The sequence below is a fragment of the Octodon degus genome, unplaced genomic scaffold, assembly GCF_000260255.1.
Source record: "Octodon degus isolate 3935 unplaced genomic scaffold, OctDeg1.0 scaffold00077, whole genome shotgun sequence".
NCBI classification, from domain to species: Eukaryota; Metazoa; Chordata; class Mammalia; order Rodentia; family Octodontidae; genus Octodon; species Octodon degus.
In genome coordinates this window covers 10,235,241-10,252,416 of record NW_004524653.1, presented here as the reverse complement: position 1 = coordinate 10,252,416, position 17,176 = coordinate 10,235,241, and the positions used below count along the sequence as shown (strand labels likewise).

The window sequence follows — 17,176 nt, the reverse complement described above, 5'->3', positions numbered from 1 at the left end:
ATTTCGTCCCCACTGGGACCATGATTGTCCCCAGTTACAGGTGAGGAAACTAAGGCAAGGGAGTTTCAGTATCTTTGTGAGGATGGTGTAGGTAAATGATAGCCAAGAGCGGAACCTGGGGAGTCTGACCCCACAGGTCCAGTTGCTGATCCCTGCATGGACTGTTTCTTGTTCAATCCTTACGTCCTCCTTAGACTGTGTGCTCACTGCACAGGCGCAGAAGGTGAGGCACAGCTGTTAATCAGCCACCTTAGAGTCCCACGGGAATCAATCCCAGGTCCCACTTACAAACCAACTCCAAGTCCCTTTCCGCCATATTCCGCTAGTCATCAGACCTGTGCTGTCCAGCTCCCCCCTGCAGTGAGGTCCAAAGTTCTCCGCTTGGAAACAATGGCTGCCTTCACCCTGGCCACTGCCCAGACCACAAGCAAGAAGGCTTTGGGGTGAGAGCAGTGGAATGCAGAGAAGTTGCCCCCAAGTTCAGAGCAGGTGGCCGTGGGGCTGGTGACACACTCACTTTCTCCTCTGCAGGGAACGTGCCATCCTTGGGAGTGACCCCAAGGGCCCAATGGGCAGCTTTCCCTGGCAGGCTTTGTTTCCCTCCTTCTGGGCCAGACCCTGGTTTCAGTCCTCACTGGGCGGCTTCAAGGCCAAGAGGTGGCTCCCGGAGAGATATGGGCCTCAGCACCCACGCTCGGAAGTCAGGAGGGAAACGTGCACCCCAGATTCCCTCAGGTGCCTCCAGCTGTGTCCCCACCTCTGCCCGAGACTAACCCTGGGGACTCACTTGCCCCTGTGTTAAGTGGGAATGAGTGTTCTGCCCACATCTTCATTTTGCTGAGAACACAGAGTGAGTTGGAACATAGAGAAGAAAAGGGTTCGGATATGGTCTAAGGCCCTTGCCCTTGCCCATAGCAGGCCCCCTAGTCTGCCCTGGACGCTTCCCACACTCATCTCCTCCCCTGTGCTCTTCGCTCCCTGGGCTGAGCTCCTGCTCATCTTTTTTCTGCTTTAACTGGGAAGCGTGGCCCTGCCCCCACTCTGGACCAGCTCTCCCCTGGGTCTGCAGGACAGGATAGTCCCTTCTTCCTGTCTTCCCTGTTGCCCAGCCCTCTTCCTTCACTCGTCATGTGTTCATTTATTCAGTAAGCCTTTATTCAGTTGCACGCCTGGTGCTGCCTAAGCCTGGGAAGAGAGCACAGAAAAGCCATCTTGAGAGAGGCTGCCAGAGGGAGCTGGGAGGGCCAAAGGCTGGCATTGTAAGCCACCTGGCCAGCATGCTGGCTGATGACGCAGACCATGCAGGGAAGCAGTGCTGGGAAGGATGCTAAGAATGTGTGGAGAGGGTTACAGTCTTCGCTAGGGTAGCTACAGAGCTGTCGCGGGGAAGGCAACAGAGACCCACAGGAAGAGAGGGTGGCACTATGTGGCCGTGTGGACCAGAGCCTTGGTGGCAGAGGTGGCAGCAAGTGCAGAGACCCTGCAGCAGCCGTGTGCTCAGAGGGCAGGAGGAGCTCAGCGAGGCTGCTTCCGTAGAGCCACACGAGCAAGGGGTCTAATGAGGACAGAGGGGGCCTTAGGCTTCTGCCTTGAGTGAGCAGGAAGCTGTGGGAGGATTCTGAGCAGAAGAGGGATGCCTCACATGCTGCCCTGCAGGCTGCAGAATGAGAGATCCGAGAGAGTGGGGCGCCCGTGGTAGAGGGTGTGGTGGGAACCCGGGAGAGGTGTGGTGGCTTGGGTGGAGGCGGGCGGGGTGCCGGGCAGCTTCCTTTCTTTTTTCTTCAAATAAATTTTGAGTCACCAAGTAACATATATATGCAGGACCTTTACAAAAACTTGGAAAATTGGACAAAATGTCCTTTTACCACATCCCCACTAGCTTGTCCTCTCCTTTGCTCCCCAGAATAACATGTGCCAGGGGTGCACTGTCTAAGGCCTTTTCCATGCAGTTACATGTATGTAAGTGAATACATACATAATTTAGGTATATATACTTATACATATATGTATATTTCCAGATTTATATTTATTCTAGAAATCTTAGGATTTCTGGGGAAAGTTTTCTATAGTATACTTCATTCTCTTCATTACAGATAGGGCCAATGATCTGGTTCTCGCTGCCTCTTTTCAGCAGTACTGTACATGCTGAAGTCTTCATTCAGCCATGGCCCTGGACCTGAGTGAATGCTTAGGTTGTTGTTTGTGGAGTCCTTAATAGGGAGCAGAAGGGGCTTTGCCGGCCTGGACCCCAGAGCATCACTTCTGCTGGGCAAGTACTCTACAGCTGAGCTTCACCCTGGCCTTTTTCTTCAAAGCTTGGTTGGGTCTCAGTAAGTTGCCAGGAGCAAGATTCAAACCTGAGACTCTGCTGGCTCAGCTTGCCAAGTATCTGCAGTTACAGGTGTACGTCTGTCTATAAGGCTGATTTGTTATCTCCCCAAGATCCCTGAACAGCATGACCGACAGCCTCGGAATACCCAGGCCACGCTTGTATCCCTGCCGTCGCGTGCCCATTTCTGCCCCTGTCTGAGCTTCAGTCTCCTAATAATGACAGTTATGATTGCTGCCAGCTTTGTCCAGTGGCTCATTCCCAAATGCCTATCTTGGGCCACACCCTGAGGCCAAGGCTGGGATTCAGTGATGGACAGCAAAGGTGACCCCCTGCTTCTAGAACTTGCCTTCTAGTTAAGGGGCAAGTACTGGGTCTTTAAACAAGGAATTTCAGATGACAGGTGGCTATAATTCCCGGGACAGGGTGCCGAGGCTACTGGCCCAGGGGCCACATCTTGAGAATCAGGCTCCAGCACTTTTTTTTAATTTTTATTTTTTTTAAAGTTTTTTATTTATTTATTTGTGTGTGTATGTGTGTGTGTGTGTGTGTGTGTGTGGCCAGCTCAGCCCACCAGGGGGCGGGGCTGGCTGGCATGTGGAGCTGGGGGATTGAACCGTGGTCCCTGTGCTTTGCTAAGCTTGTTCTAAGTAGGTGCTTTAGACCACTGAGCCATCTCACCAGCCCTGATTTTCAGTCTTGAATTCATATTTGAATCATCTGCAATGTTTTGTTTGTTGTTGTTTATTTTTAATGGTGATACTCAGAACCCACCCTGAGAGCCTGACTTAATTGGCCTGGGTGCAACCCACCCATCTCAATTTTTTAAAAGCACTCCAGTCCAGTCTGTTGAGTGACACAGTTGAGAACCATTATTCTACGTATAAAAGTCCTCCAGGACAATGACAATTTTTCATCCTTATATATGTATTTAAATTCCTATTCTTAGGGCCGTGGAGATGGCTCAGTGGAATCAGCGCTTCCCTGGAAAGCGCAAGGGCCTGAGTTCAATCCCTGGTTCCGGAAAAAAAAAAAAAAAATTCCTATTCTTATTTATCATACAACTTAGTGCCTGACTCATAGAAGATCATTAATAATTGATGAGTGGATGGATGGATGGATGGATGGATGCTTGCATACTGAGAGGTCTTGGGGGATTACAAATAACTTCAGGTTCATATTAGGTTTCAATCCTTAGTAAAGTGTCCTTAATTTCCCTGCCTCATTTGCCATGACTAAAAGGTACAGACTATAAAAAACTTCCTTGTCAGGTTGTAAAAGGTAATGCACCACCAGAAGTGTGGTTCCCTCCCCCAACCCCTTATAGGACCCACTAGAGAAATATGGCCAACCCATGGTCATTACTATTCAAGGACAAATTGGACTTTTCTTTATGAAGGAGAGATGGAATTTTAGGATACTAAGAAAGTAAAGCTAAATGAAAGACATTTTCTCTTTTGGTATGCAGATACATTTTTTAGAAGCTGAGGTTATAATCTCATTAAGTGTTTCCAGGAGAGGTGATACAGCGGCAGTGCAGAACAATCGGAGGAGCTGACCTCTGTCAGACTTCCTGCGCTGCCTCTGTCCTGAGCAGGACCGGGCCTCCTTTTCAGCTCCAGTCTGGCTGGTTCCAGCCTGATGCTGGCAGACCTTGGTGCATTTCTCGGGCCCAGGTGGAGCTGCCAGGGGCTTGCTCAGGTCCTGGCTTCCTGTCTCCCCTCCCAAGCACTAAGTGTAGGGCTTTCACACCCCGAGCAACCTGTCCCTACCGGACACAGAGAATGCTCTTTGTAACAATTATGCAGTGCTAAGGAAGCGCAAAGGCCTTTTATGTGTACAAGGTCAGCCAGTCCTACAAATCCCATCCCACCTTCCACACGTAAAAGATGTACGTCCATGACATATCTCCCCACGTAACATGTTTCTTCTGCCCTGCACTGGGACCGTATCCTGCCACTTGCTCATTACGCTTTCTTTGCAACACCTCCTCCAGGTGTGAGGGCATGCATGGGACTGCTGTCTCGGGGCTCTGGAAGGCTGAGGCAGGAGGAGCCCACGCTCAAGTCTAGCTTGGACAATTTACCAACTTAGTGAGACTCTGTCTCAAAATTTAAAAAATAAATAAATAAGTAAACAACTGCTGGGGATACACAGCAGTGCTTGGGTTCATGAACAACTTTGTTTGTGAACAGTTTGCCTCCCGAACAAAAGCATTTGGCAAAATTTTGTTTTTGTTTAAGAACTCAGCGCTGGGTGACAAACACGGCCGTAACTGTCTTTCCCACACAGGCGAAGCCACCTTTTCCAAAATCATGGTTTGTGAACCAAGGTACCACTGGAGCTTGGTACAGAAACCCTCAGGTGAACCCCCAGTACTACACACACACACACGTGCACACACACACACACACACACACACACACCCCACTGAAATAAATTTTAAGAGAGAAACTAATTCCAGGACAGGTTTGACTTGGATAACTCATTTTGATTCTTTTTTTTTTCCCCCTTGTATTTTAAGGAAGGATCTACAAGGTGTTCAGGATCTCACTACTAGATCAGACTTGTAGTGATCTTCCTGTTTACAGCCTCCCAAAGTGCTGGGATTATAGGCATGAGCCACCGCGCCCAGTCTTAATCGCTTAGTCGCTCTTCTCACTACGCCCTGGGGGGCAGAGCCAGCATGGCAGTCCTGGGGATTGATCCCCCATCCCCTGTACCTGCTTGCAGGCGCTTTGATCTGCTGAGCTATTTGGCCCGCCCTCATTTTGATTCTAATGTGTTTTTAAAAGCAGTCTGGGATTATTTCAGGAGAAAAGCATCGATGAGCCCTCTACAACCTGCGCACTGCCACATTTCTTTCCAGCCTCCGCAACATCCCCATGATGGACAAATGACCAACTCACGGTCACACAGCTACTCTGTAGGAGTCGGGTCAGGAGCCCACACCTCTGGACTCCTGGTATAGCGCTCTTCTGGCTTTGCTGTCCCGGCATGGGAGTGACTTAAATCCCCACCCTAGGGAGGCGCACTAAGCAGTGTACAGACACGCCCCTTTCCTAGTGAAGACCCGCCTCAGGACATCACGCTGGCGCTGCACAGTGCCTTGCTCCCTCCCTGTGGGATCCTTAGGAGGCGGTCCCTGGGGCCCGGTGAGGCAGCTTAACAGCACTGCTGCTTTCATAATCATTAGCTTCTTAATCTTCCCAGGGAGAGGTAAAAAAAGTATACACAGTCAGAGTGAGCGCGTGGCATTGAGCAAGCACCCCAGGACAATGGAAAGCTAACCGCAGCTCCTGGGTGGGCTGCGGTTACCACTTGGCAGGTGCCCACCTCCTCAGCAGTGTGATCTCTTGCCCCATTTTTCAGATGAGGAAATTGAGGCCCTGGGAGAAGAAAAGATGGGGCCTATCGCTGGGGCGCCACAGAGGTGGGGCTTGAATTTTATCCTGACCACTTAGGCCCACCAGGTTTCTTTAGAAAGAACAGTCAGTAAACAGATCATGAGATTTGGATTATGGCTTTGGCCCACATTAGGTGAATGAGGAATGTCTGTCCGGTGCATGAATGAATAAATGAATGAATGAGCAAACGAACTATGGGTGTCCCTGGGTAAGTTACTGATCACAAATACAATCAGCCCTAAGTGTGCACTCACACAAGCCTACAGTTGTAGTTTCCTAATAGTAAAACAGGGTCTTATGCTCTGCTCAGCTGTACAGTTTGAGCACCTCTAATCCAGAAGTCCAAAGTCTGAAAAGCTCCAAAATCAGAAACTCTGAGCCCCTTCATGATGCCTCCAAGTGGTAAATTCCACACCATGAATCTTTGCTCTGTGTACAGAGTCATTAAGTATATGTGTAGTAGTGTGCAGAAAGTCACTGTCGGGCTGTATGTACAAGGTGTGTGTGAAATGACCCGGGTCCTGTGCTGGTACAGTTTGGACGCTGAGTGTCCCCCTAAAAGTCTGTGAGTTTACGACTTGGTCACCAACGCGGCACTCTTAGGAGGGTCTTTGGCTGTTTAGAAGACAGGGCCTTATGGGAATTCCATAGCTTGTAGGGCATCCCTTGAAGGGGACTGTGTGCCCTCCAGCTTCCCCTCTGCTTCCTGGCTTGTGAGGTGAGCACTTTGCTCCCCCATGCACCTCTACCATGAAGTGTGCCCTTGCCAGAAGCTGAAAGCCATGCAGCTACCTATTCTTGGACTAGAATCTCCAGAACTGTGAGCCAGAATAAACCTTTTCTCTTTATAAGTTAACTGCCTTGGGCATTTGGTTATAGGAATGAAAAGCTGACACATCCCCAAGATTTCTTAGTCTGTATGTTCCAAGATCTAAAAAACTCCAAAATCTAGAACACTGTGGTCCCAAGTGATTCAGGTAAGAGATCTTCAAGTTGTATTGCCTTCTTAGCCCTAGTATGCATTTGACGCTGTGACTTCTGAGATAGAGATTTATTTTTATGAGCCCAGAACTGCAGTAGCTCTCAGTGGCTTGGAGATCTGGATTAGCCTCTGGTGCAGGCCTGTGGATCAACCTCGCTGGGTAGCATCTGAGACCTGCAGGATCAGAGTCCGTGCTTTGGCAGAATCTCCAGGTAGAGCCAGGTGCACCCCCTCTCTTCCTCTGCACCTCGCTATCATCGTAATTTAGCAGTGGCCAGTGTGATGATGCGTGTGCCACTGTCCTCCCCAGCAGACAAGCAGGGGGCTTCACCAGGGCAGGGCCCTGGCTGCCTTTGCTCACTGTTGTAACCCAGCTCCAGCTCATGCCTGGTTGCAGTGGGCAGTGAACAGATACGTGCATAGCTGATCCTCTGACTTGGCCCTGGGGTGTTAAGCAAGAGGAGATCTAGGTTCAGAAGTGGGTACAGGGGGCTCTGTGCCTGTGCCCACTTGAGAGTTAGCTGCCCCAGCTTGTTGTGCCGGCCACGTTCCCCATGACCTGAAGATGAAGTGGAAATCAACAGACGTGGCCCTGCTGGGTGACATGGCACTGGGGCTGTGTTTGCCCCTGGCACCGGGGCTTCAAGTTGTATTCAGTGACTCTTCCATGCATGCTGCAGTGTGAGTCCATTGTGACAACCTCAGTGGCATTGACAAGGGTTGTGTCCATCCACCAGTGTCAAGGGGTGCTAAGCATCGTGGCTCCATGCTTGGGGCTCCCCTGAAGAGTGGCATTAAGGGTCCATCATCTCTGCCTCTCTTGCTGATGGTCTGTGTTGATGATGGGCCTCCAGGTTGCAGCTGCCCTGCTCCAAGCCAGGGTCCCCTGCGGGAACTCACGACCCTCACCTCCCTGCCCTCTGACAAGCTGTGATGCAGTGGCCACTGTGCATAACACTGCCCACTGGTGCTGCCAAGGCTGTGGCCAGGTGATTGCCCAGCTCAACAGGACATGAGGCCTCCTTGTCTCAACCTTGTGTCTGCCCAGGCTCTGCCCTGCCATCTGAAAAAATCTGTTGCATTCTATGACCTAAAGACAGTGATGAAGTGGGCACCGGGGAAGTCCCTAAAAGGCATGCTGGACTTCATGAGGACCAGGTTGTCCACTGTGACTATCTTGATGGTTTGTAATCTCAACCTGCTGTACTGAAGCCAGTGCTGCCTGCAGCGACCTCTTGCTGTTGAGTCCACTTGCTGGTAGATAATGATTTGGGGCAACAACAAATGCACAGTGAGTCCTGGGTACCCAGGACCTCCCAGGACTCACAACCCCGGACAGCAAAGCACAGAGGAAAACAGAAACTCCTGGCTTCATGCCTGGGCAGTCCTAGCCCCTGCCCCGTGACCAACACCTGGAGCCCCCAACCTCAACAGAGTCCCACCACAGGCCCCTGAGGAAGGAAAGGACCTAGAGATCTGCCTGAGCACGACTCTCGGGGTCATCAAGGAAGCCTCTGTGTCTTCACCAGAGGAAAGTGAGGTGGAGAAGGAGGGCAGGAGAATGAGCAAGAAAAGGAGAAGGGAGACCATTCCGCATATAGCACGCACAATTTCCAGCCTCTGATCCCCCCTCTCCTGCTGCCTTGGGGTGCAAAGCTTAAGTGTGAGCCGGTAGAAAACAGGCAATAGTCTGTTTTTCAAAAATCATGCAGTCTGCAAAAGGGAAACATTTGCATGCTCAAGAACGTGTTCTTCCCTACGGGTCGCTGAGTGGGAAGGGGGTGTGTGTGACGGGGGTGTGGCGCTACGGGAAGGAGGCAGTGACTCCGTGACGGCGGGGATGTGTGCAGGCGATGCAAATGCCACCGTGGAGACTGCAGAGAAGATGCTCACCGCAGACGGAGTGCCGAGTTCATGGGAGCCTGTAGGAATGTTGTTCCCCTAGCTTCAGATTTTTATAAATATTTACATATTTATTAAAGAAACTAATGTTTAATTCAAGAGTTCATGTACTGCTGAACGCACTCAAGTCATGAGCTTTCCCCAGTAATGAGACTGGCTGCTTCGGAATGAGTCAGCTGGGTCTCTGGCCCTGGGGAGGAAGAGGAAGGGGCAGTGGGGTCCTGCCTGGGGCACCAGCCTGAGCAGAAAGGGGCATCGCAGGGCACCTGCTGGTGCCAGGCCCTGTTCTTGACATCAACTACTGCTGTTCTAAGCTTCCCCCATCTTCATTGTGCTGTACGAGAAGTGGATGCGCATGCCACCACTCGGCATCCCACCTACCACTCATTCTCTCATCTATAACTAAAAAGAAAGTTGCACACAGTGCTTTCTTACTATTGGCAGTGCATGCTATTTCACAAGACAAAAAAGATAGCTCTTAAGGGGGTGGCAGGTGGGGGCATGTCCTTAATCCTGGCATTCTGGGAGGCTGAGACAGGAGGACTGTAAATTTGAGTGCAGCCTGGGCATCTTAGTAACTCGGTGAGGCCTGTCTCAAAGTTAAACATAGAAAGTAGGCTGAAGGTATAGCTCAGTGTGAAAGCCGTGCGTTTAATCCCCAGTACCCCTACCCCATAAAGACATTTCTCTGTTTTTGAACTCTAGTTATAATTCTGTAAATGATTTTAAGACCATGCCTACCTCCACTCCACTGGTTCAGGACTCAACAGAACCTGACTCAGCTGAGCGGTGGGGGAGAGAGTGTAGGTTTGGATTCCAGACTTATGCAGCCCTTGGGTTCGAGTCATAACTCCCTTGCTGCAGGACTTGAGCACGGTGCCCAGCCCTTCAAGCCCCAGCTCCTCCATCTGCTGCCCGCCATGCAACCCACTTGTGAGGACTGAATGAAGTCATGCATCTGAGCCATTAATCCGGGCCTGGCCCAGGCAGCTCCTGCAGGCGTGCTCACTGGTGTGTGGTGATGACTGTCCTTGTCCGCCTTTTGTCACGGTTGAGGCAGGTCCAGGGCTGGGCCACCTGGCTTCATATCGCACATCTGCCCCCGTATGACCTGCGTGGCCCTGGGTGAGTTACGTGAACTCTTTGGGCCTCCTGCTCATCCTCGTAGGGCGTGAGTAGAGCGAGTGTGGGGATTAAAATAATTAACATGAGCATTTAGAAGGGAGCTTGGCACATACCAAGCCCCAGGTAACTAGTAGATTTCATCATCGCCTTCATCTGCCTTACTCAACTGTCACACATGCTGGTGAGATGAGGATTTTCACTGATCAGGGGACACTGAGGCCTGAGATCTAGGCAGCCCGCAAGGTCTCAGAGCTGGTAAGGGGTCTGGAAATGCGTGTAAGGGGTGGTAAGGAGTGGCCTGCTGAGTCTCCACCGGGGCTGCTGAGAGAGGCACAGCCCTTGAGATGCAGGGCACAAGGGATGCCAGCCGCTGCCCTTACAACAGGGAGTGAGAGCTGGCAGGTGGGAGTGCAAACTGCCCCCTCAGTGGGCACACAGTCTGGATTTGTCCAAACTCTGCCATGAGGACGTGGTAGTGGGTGTTTGAAGATAGTGGAGCACAGACGTACTCCCCCCAAACTGGACGGTGGCAAATGAGCCTGGACTTATCCCTGTCACTCCTCGCCACCTCCTGCCTCTTTCTCCCACGCCAGTTGGATGCTGTGGAAGACACTTCCACCGGGAGGCCTCATCTTCCACCCTGGGAGGAGCCAGGAGATGACCTAACGGTGTCTTCCCTGGATGTGCTGGAGCCAGCCCCACCTGAAGTCCACGGGCTGGCAGCGGGGAGGGAGGAGCGTCAAGGTGACCTCACCACCCGAGGGGATAGGGATGCACAGGGCCATTGTGAGGTCCTTGGGGCCACGTTTGAAGCAGAGAAGGCAGTGGTTCTGTCCAGGAGTGGACCTGGCACTGTGGTGCTGGGGAGTCCAGTGATCTGGCTCAAGCATAGCCTTTGTGTCTCTTCAGCCCCAGTTTCTCCATCTGACAGCGGGTAGGGCTGTGGATTCTATTCTGATGCTTGAAGTGCTTTAGATTGTTTCTAGGGCATCCTTCGTGGAGAGGAAGGGCACCTAGGAAGTTCTGACCCCCTGTAGGAGGAGAGGCCTACATTGTGGGGCATCAGGTAAACTGGGTTGGACTTTCTCAGGCCCTCCCACTTAGGCCACCATCCGAAGTCACAGCCTCTGCAGAGCATCCCGCCACTGGCTCAACTCTTCGCCTCTTTCTCCCCCACCCCACAGGCACCACCAGAACGGCTCCCCTGAGTGTGCCCGAGCTCTCTGCAAGGTGAGTGTCCTCGCCTGTGCCCTGCTCATGCTGCCCCTCCTCCTTTGACAGCAGAGGTGGAGAGAGGGTTGGGTTTGGAGTCTCATGGCTGGGGAAAGGGACATCCCTGCTATCTGTCCCATAAAATAGGTGAAAATGTGGGACGGCTGCCTAGGATGGGCCTGGAATACTCTTATGAGAGAATTGGCTGTTGTCTTCTCTGTTCATTTTCTCATTCTTTCCTTGACTCAGTCTCAGTCCTTTCCTCCCACCTCCTCTGCCCTTGGCTCCCCTCTCGCCTCCTTCCTCCTCCCATCCCTGTCCCTCTTCTTTCTCTGGAGGGCTCTTTCTCCTTCCTGCTCTCACCCTCCTAGCTCCTGTTCTTCCTACTCCCTTTCACCCAGCACTTCTTGGGATCACCTGCTGTATTGGGCCCTGGGGTACAGGGGTGAAGGAGACTCAGCCTGTGCCCTTGGATGGTGGGGAGACAGCACTCCAGGACTCTGGGAGGGATGGGAGGAGGGAGTCCACACTGCTCAGGGCTCACCAGGGCACCCTCTGCAAGCTGCCCTCAGACCTGCCAGGCTAAGCCCTGGCCCCTGCTGTGCAGATAGGTACCCCTGGCATCTGCGAATCTTCCTGTCGGTCTGCCACCATGCAGCTGTTGAGAGGAAGATATTTGCTTTGTATGCCTAAGATGTTTCAGGGGTAAAGGGTAACAACCAGCCAAGCTTGATGAAGTCTCCGACTCTTAAAGGCCTCAGGGTTAGAGCACGCCAGCATCCTTTCTCTGGCTTTTAACTTTCACCCGTCCACCCCCCAACCCCCTTTTAATCCAAATCGTTTAACTTGGCTTTGATGGGAAGCAGGATTTACTCATCTCGGATTTCTACCTTCTGCTTCTCTTCTGAGGCAGGGTGTGATTCGGGAACATTTTCAAGTACGATTCTCTGAGCAGCAGGAAGCCCCAGGCACCCTGCAGAGCCAGGATATTGACTGATGAAACGCCCTCCAGGATTGGTTCTGGCATCTGCAGCTCAAATGAGATGCATATGCATTTTGGAGCAAGCTCCCCAAGTAGTCCTTTATCACAGCAATACAGTCAGAAAGGAAAGCAGGGCGTGCAGACATGTGCTTACAATTCCCTAAACTTTTGCTTCACCTCACACCTGCCATGAGGCTTCCTATCCGGGCAAACCTACCCCTGTTTAATATCTGGAACGAAAATATCTGGAGTCAAAGAAGTTTTAATGACAGCGATGTAATATGCCCAAAGTGGAGATTTCAGGGTCTCATCCGTGTTTTCCAGCCCGGGCACGTCAGCGGGCGTAGTCAGATTGTCCCAGCTGTGGGGTCCAGCGAAGGCCACGTGGTGGAGGGAGTCAGGGTGTGACCAGAGTCCAGTCTGCAACAGCTGTATGCTCGGGTGTGTTGCTTAGCCTCTGCCTATTTTCTGCAAAGTGGGCCTAAGGATAGAAAATACCTCTGTGGGTTGGCGGAGTTGGGAGGTTTAAATGATCCAGCCCACATAAAGTAATCATTAGGGCAGGGCCTGGCACAGGAGAGGCATGGGAATTGCTGGCCACTTTTATGACTAAGTAAGTGAAGGAGCAGCAGGGGCTGTTGCATACAGAGAGTGATGTTCAGTCTGGAGGAGGTTGCTACCCAAAGCCAGCTGGTAGCACCCTACGGCAACTTGCAGAAATGCTTTCCAAGAAGAGGGGGGAAATGAAGTACGTGTATGTCTGTGTGTGTGCACGCAGCCTCCTGGTTTTAAAGTATTAGCAGAAAGTCCAAATAAGGAAGAAGGACAAATACATTGCACCAAGGAGTGGTGGCTGTCGATCCGTGGCTGAGCAGCCCGTGGGCCACCATCTCCCGCTTTGTGGCGAGAGGAAGGTGTAGCACCGATGGATGCAAGGTGACAAGCAGGGGCCATGGAGTTAGACTCCAGAGCTTCAATGCTAGATTCACCTCTTTTGTAGCTTTGGCTTCAGGTCTTTGAGCTTTGTTTTTTTTGTTTTTGTTTTTGTTTTTGTTTTTTTTCATGTCTAAGATAGAAATTATAACACCTCCTACCCAGAATTCCAAAGAGGCTCCAAGGAGATACATGCTCCTACCAGGGGTGTATGACTCGGTTCCCAGCCCAGCTGTGATTACATTAGTAATGGCTTAGTGAATAGCTCCAGAAAGCCTGGCCCTTTGTGGAAACCGTTGTTCAGCTTAGAGCACAGAATCCAGTCGTGGCCCTTGAGTGGAAGCAACTCCAGCTGATGTCAATCTATAAGGACTCTTTGGAACAATCTGGAATAACTTACAGTATAAATGAAAATGAGAAAAGCAGGCTCTTGAGAAAGACCAAAAGTAGCCCAGCTTCTGGGATCTGGGCCACAGGAAGGAACTGAAAAACGGTGTCTTCACAGTGTGATTATGGAAATAAATTGTTTAGCCTAGGATTTAAGGCCCCTGATTGGATGATCTTACTCTGTGTGCCCACCTCTTGGCTAAGAGCAAAAACCTCTTGACTGACAGCCCCATTAAAACTGGGAAGGTGTCTCAATTAGGATGGGCAGTTAAGGTGGAACAATAAACCGTGAAGGCTCAGCCACAGCACATAGTGGAAGTTTCTGTTACTCACCGGAAGTCCAGAATGGCCTGGGTGACACTGCAGGGCATGTATCCTCCACAAGCTGACAGAACCAGGTTCTCCCTGTCATGGTTTTGACATTGCAGGCTTTGCTTTGCTTTGCTACCAAAGGCAGAGAGACCAGGAGAGTTGGAGCGGATGCTATCGTTGGCCACACCTGGGTGTGACTTTGGGTCTGCCCTCGCTCCATTAGGTGGGACTCCGCCACTTTGTCCAGTCTGAATGCAGTCGAGACAGGAAACAATCTTCTGGCTCCCAGGGAAAGGAAAATGAAATGAGATTTGCTGAGCGCAGAGGTTGCCTCCACCCTGGAAAGATTGAATACTAAAGGACAGATGGCAGTGTTGACACCAAGGTCCAGGGGAAGGGTTGCAGGGCACTGGACTAAGGTTGCATCTTCTCTCCTTGCACACAGACCTTGCCCCCGTGTGCTACCCAGCCCACCCTCAGCGACCATGGCAGCCTACGGCCAGACGCAGTACAGCGCGGGGATCCAGCAGGCCGCCCCTTATACAGCTTACCCACCTCCAGCGCAAGCCTATGGGATCCCTTCTTACAGTGAGTACCAGGCAAGCCCTTCTTCCCCCGTCAGCCCCCAACATCGTGATCTTTGTCCTGCCCTATTTTTCAGTTCAGCGCAGAATGAGAAGTGCATCCCAGCTCATTCTGAGTCAGAGATAAAAGGAGCAGAAACATTATAAATGTGGTGCAAATTCTAGATTATGTCAAAGGTTCTTTTGAATGAAAGAATCAGGAACTTAAGTGAAGCTGGTTTAGGGAAAATAGGAATTTAATGATTCACATACTGGTTGATTTAGGGGTATAGTTAACACCACCTATGGCTGAACCCAGATATGCATCATAAGGAATATGTCTCACTCACTGTCCTCTGATTGGACCTTACTCCCGTAGAACTTGTCCCCATGTAACAGCAAAACTGGTGCCTGCAAATTTCACATCCTTCCATCTAGAAAACCATCCTGCCAGTCCTGCCCACAGAATCCCATCTCGGCCCTCACTGGGCCAACCAAGACCATTTGGCAGGGCTTAGAGCAAGACAAGGCGATGGGACAAGAGAAATAAGGAGGCTGAAGCAGGTGGATGGTGTATGCAGGAAGACGCTTCTCTCAGAAGAAAATCCAGAGGTGGCCTAGGATGAGAAGGAGAAATGGAGGCTGGAGAAGCAAAAGCCACAGAGCTCTTGGCTTTGGCCATCACCACATTACTGTTAAGAACTGAAGACTCATGGACCCAGCTTCCCTGCTGATTTGCCTCTGCCTCTGGTTTCTATCCACACCACTCCCTCTTCTCTATTTATTTATTTATTTGTATTTTTTTTTTTAAGGGAAGAGTCGACAGGGTGTTCAGGGTCTCACTACTAGATCAAACTCATAATGATCTGCCTGTTTACAGCCTCCCAAGAGGCTGTAATCCCAAGAGCTGGGATTACAGGCATGTGCCACCACACCCAGTCTCAATTGCCATCTCAGCGTGCCCTGGGGTCAGGGCCGGCACATCATGTCTTTTTCTGTGCCAGGATCAAATCACAGTCCCTGTGCCCTCCTCTTTTAATTGGTACATTAACCGAAGCTTCTTAGCCATGACAACACCCTGACACGCATCAGTTTAAGGAAACAAGGTGGTTTATTGTCCACCCAGCTGAAAATCCTAGGACACTGGCTTCCATAGAGTTGAATCCAGGCACATGGGTGATAACAGGAGTCATCTTCTGTTTCCCAGTGTGGTGGCAAAGAGGGCCCTACTGCTGTTGGGCCCCACGACAGAGAAACTGTCTCAGTTACTTTTTTGTTACTTTTCTCATTGCTAGGACAAAATACCTAACATCCAAAAATTAAGGAAGGAACACAGGGGCCGGGGGTTCAATCCCTCGGCTTGCCATGCCGGCCCTGCCTCCGGGGCGCACTGAGAGGGTAATTGAGATTGGGTGTGGTGGCACGTGCCTGTAATCCCAGCTCTTGGGAGGCTGTAGACAGGTGGATGAGTCCAATCTAGTAGTGACACCCTATAGGCTCTTCCCTAAAATACAAAAAAAAAAAAAAAAAAATTAAGGAAGAAGAGGATTATTTAGCTCACAGTTAGTGGAGGTTTCAGTCCTTACTCAGCTGGCTCCAAAGTAAAGAGGCACATGGCAGAGGGCAGCAGTTCATGGCAGAGGAAAACAGCAAAGAACAAAGGGAGGAGCAACTGCTGCAGCAGCTACCAAACTTGCCTCGCTTCCTTACATTTGTATGCAGATTATCGGCCACAGGGTGAGTGTAGCACTCAAACCCATAATCCCAATATTGGAACATGAATTAATCACAAACTCTAGAAGCTGCCCCATGACCGCAAGAGGCTTTGGGGGGACACCTAGACACAAAGATAACAGAAACCTTCCCATCCAGGACTTGTGTACAACCCTGGAATTTCTCTGACAGAGATCCCTGACGCAGACACAGCAGCGGGGCGGGTGGGCTACCCCAGGTGGCCACATTTGGCTGATGCTCTCATGCAGCCTGGATGGTTCCCATGAGGTGGGCGTGAACAGCTGATCCACATGTGAGTGGGACGGGTCCAGGAACAGGAAGGGCGGGTGGAAGGAAGCCCCAGGGTCAGCTGATGGCTCTCAGTCCAGCCGAGCCCCAGGCCAGTGGAGAGAACACAGGGCTGGTGGGCAGCAGACCTGTCCTCCATTCTGAGCTCCCCTGATGACTCAGTTTCCTCAGCTATAAAATCAGTGCTCGTCTCCCCTTCCAGACTAACTGGGGAAGCTTCGCCGCAGACACTGAACCTGGTGCTCCTTTGCCTTTTCTTCCATCCCACCTCAGCCCTGCCGTCGTTCATTCATCATTCACTCATTCAGCACTGGGTCACGTGTGCGTAGTGGCCCACGTAGCAGGCATGAGAGTCTAGGCCAGAGGCTGAAGACACAGGGTGAGGGGGTGGTGAGACCTGTGGGTATTTTTTCAGTCTCTTAAATATACTTGACTTTTAAAAAATCACAGGTAATTGCCAGTTTTAAAATGGCAAATGTTTACGCACCAGTTCACACATACATTGTCTTTAAACATGGGATCCAGCAGGCCACAGTGTGGTATGAAGAGCGTGTGGCCCTGAGAAGGATTGTTCCTACGAAGGCTCTTTGGCCACAGTCTCCATCCAGCCCTGTTGCCACCTTGGACTCTGCCTGTCTCAGAAACACATTCAGACCTGCAAGCCTTGGGGGAGAAAAGCATTAAGCAGACTTAAATATTTGTATTTCAAACCACGAAGCCTGGTATAAAGGAAGGCAAGAAACCTCTGAGATGATCAGAATGGTTTAATTTAGGTTCCAGGGCCAGGGAACCTTTAAGTGAGCACCCAATTCATTTGCCTGGTGCAGTGTCCAGGCAGGGAGCAGCCAGGGCTAGAGCATGAGGTGAGACATGGGGGCCAGTGGACAGAGCCTCAGAGGCCCCCAAAAGCCTTGGGGTTTATTGCAAGGGAGACAGAAGCCACTAGCAAGCTGGTAAGCAGAGAGTGGCTGCTATGATGCGGTGACTACAGGTGATCACTGTGGAGGGAGCACGGCATGC

At 51.1% G+C, this 17,176-nt stretch overlaps 1 protein-coding gene across 2 annotated transcripts in view; it reads left to right on the top strand.

The window, feature by feature from the left end:
- Positions 1–17,176, top strand: part of Eya2 (EYA transcriptional coactivator and phosphatase 2) — a 241,229-nt gene that overhangs the window by 87,064 nt on the left and 136,989 nt on the right. For both annotated transcript variants that reach the window (XM_023720813.1, XM_004636067.2), the window contains exons 3-4: positions 10,930–10,975; positions 14,017–14,159. In XM_023720813.1, coding sequence (XP_023576581.1) covers positions 10,930–10,975; positions 14,017–14,159 — 189 coding nt within the window. The remainder of the gene's footprint in view (positions 1–10,929; positions 10,976–14,016; positions 14,160–17,176) is intronic.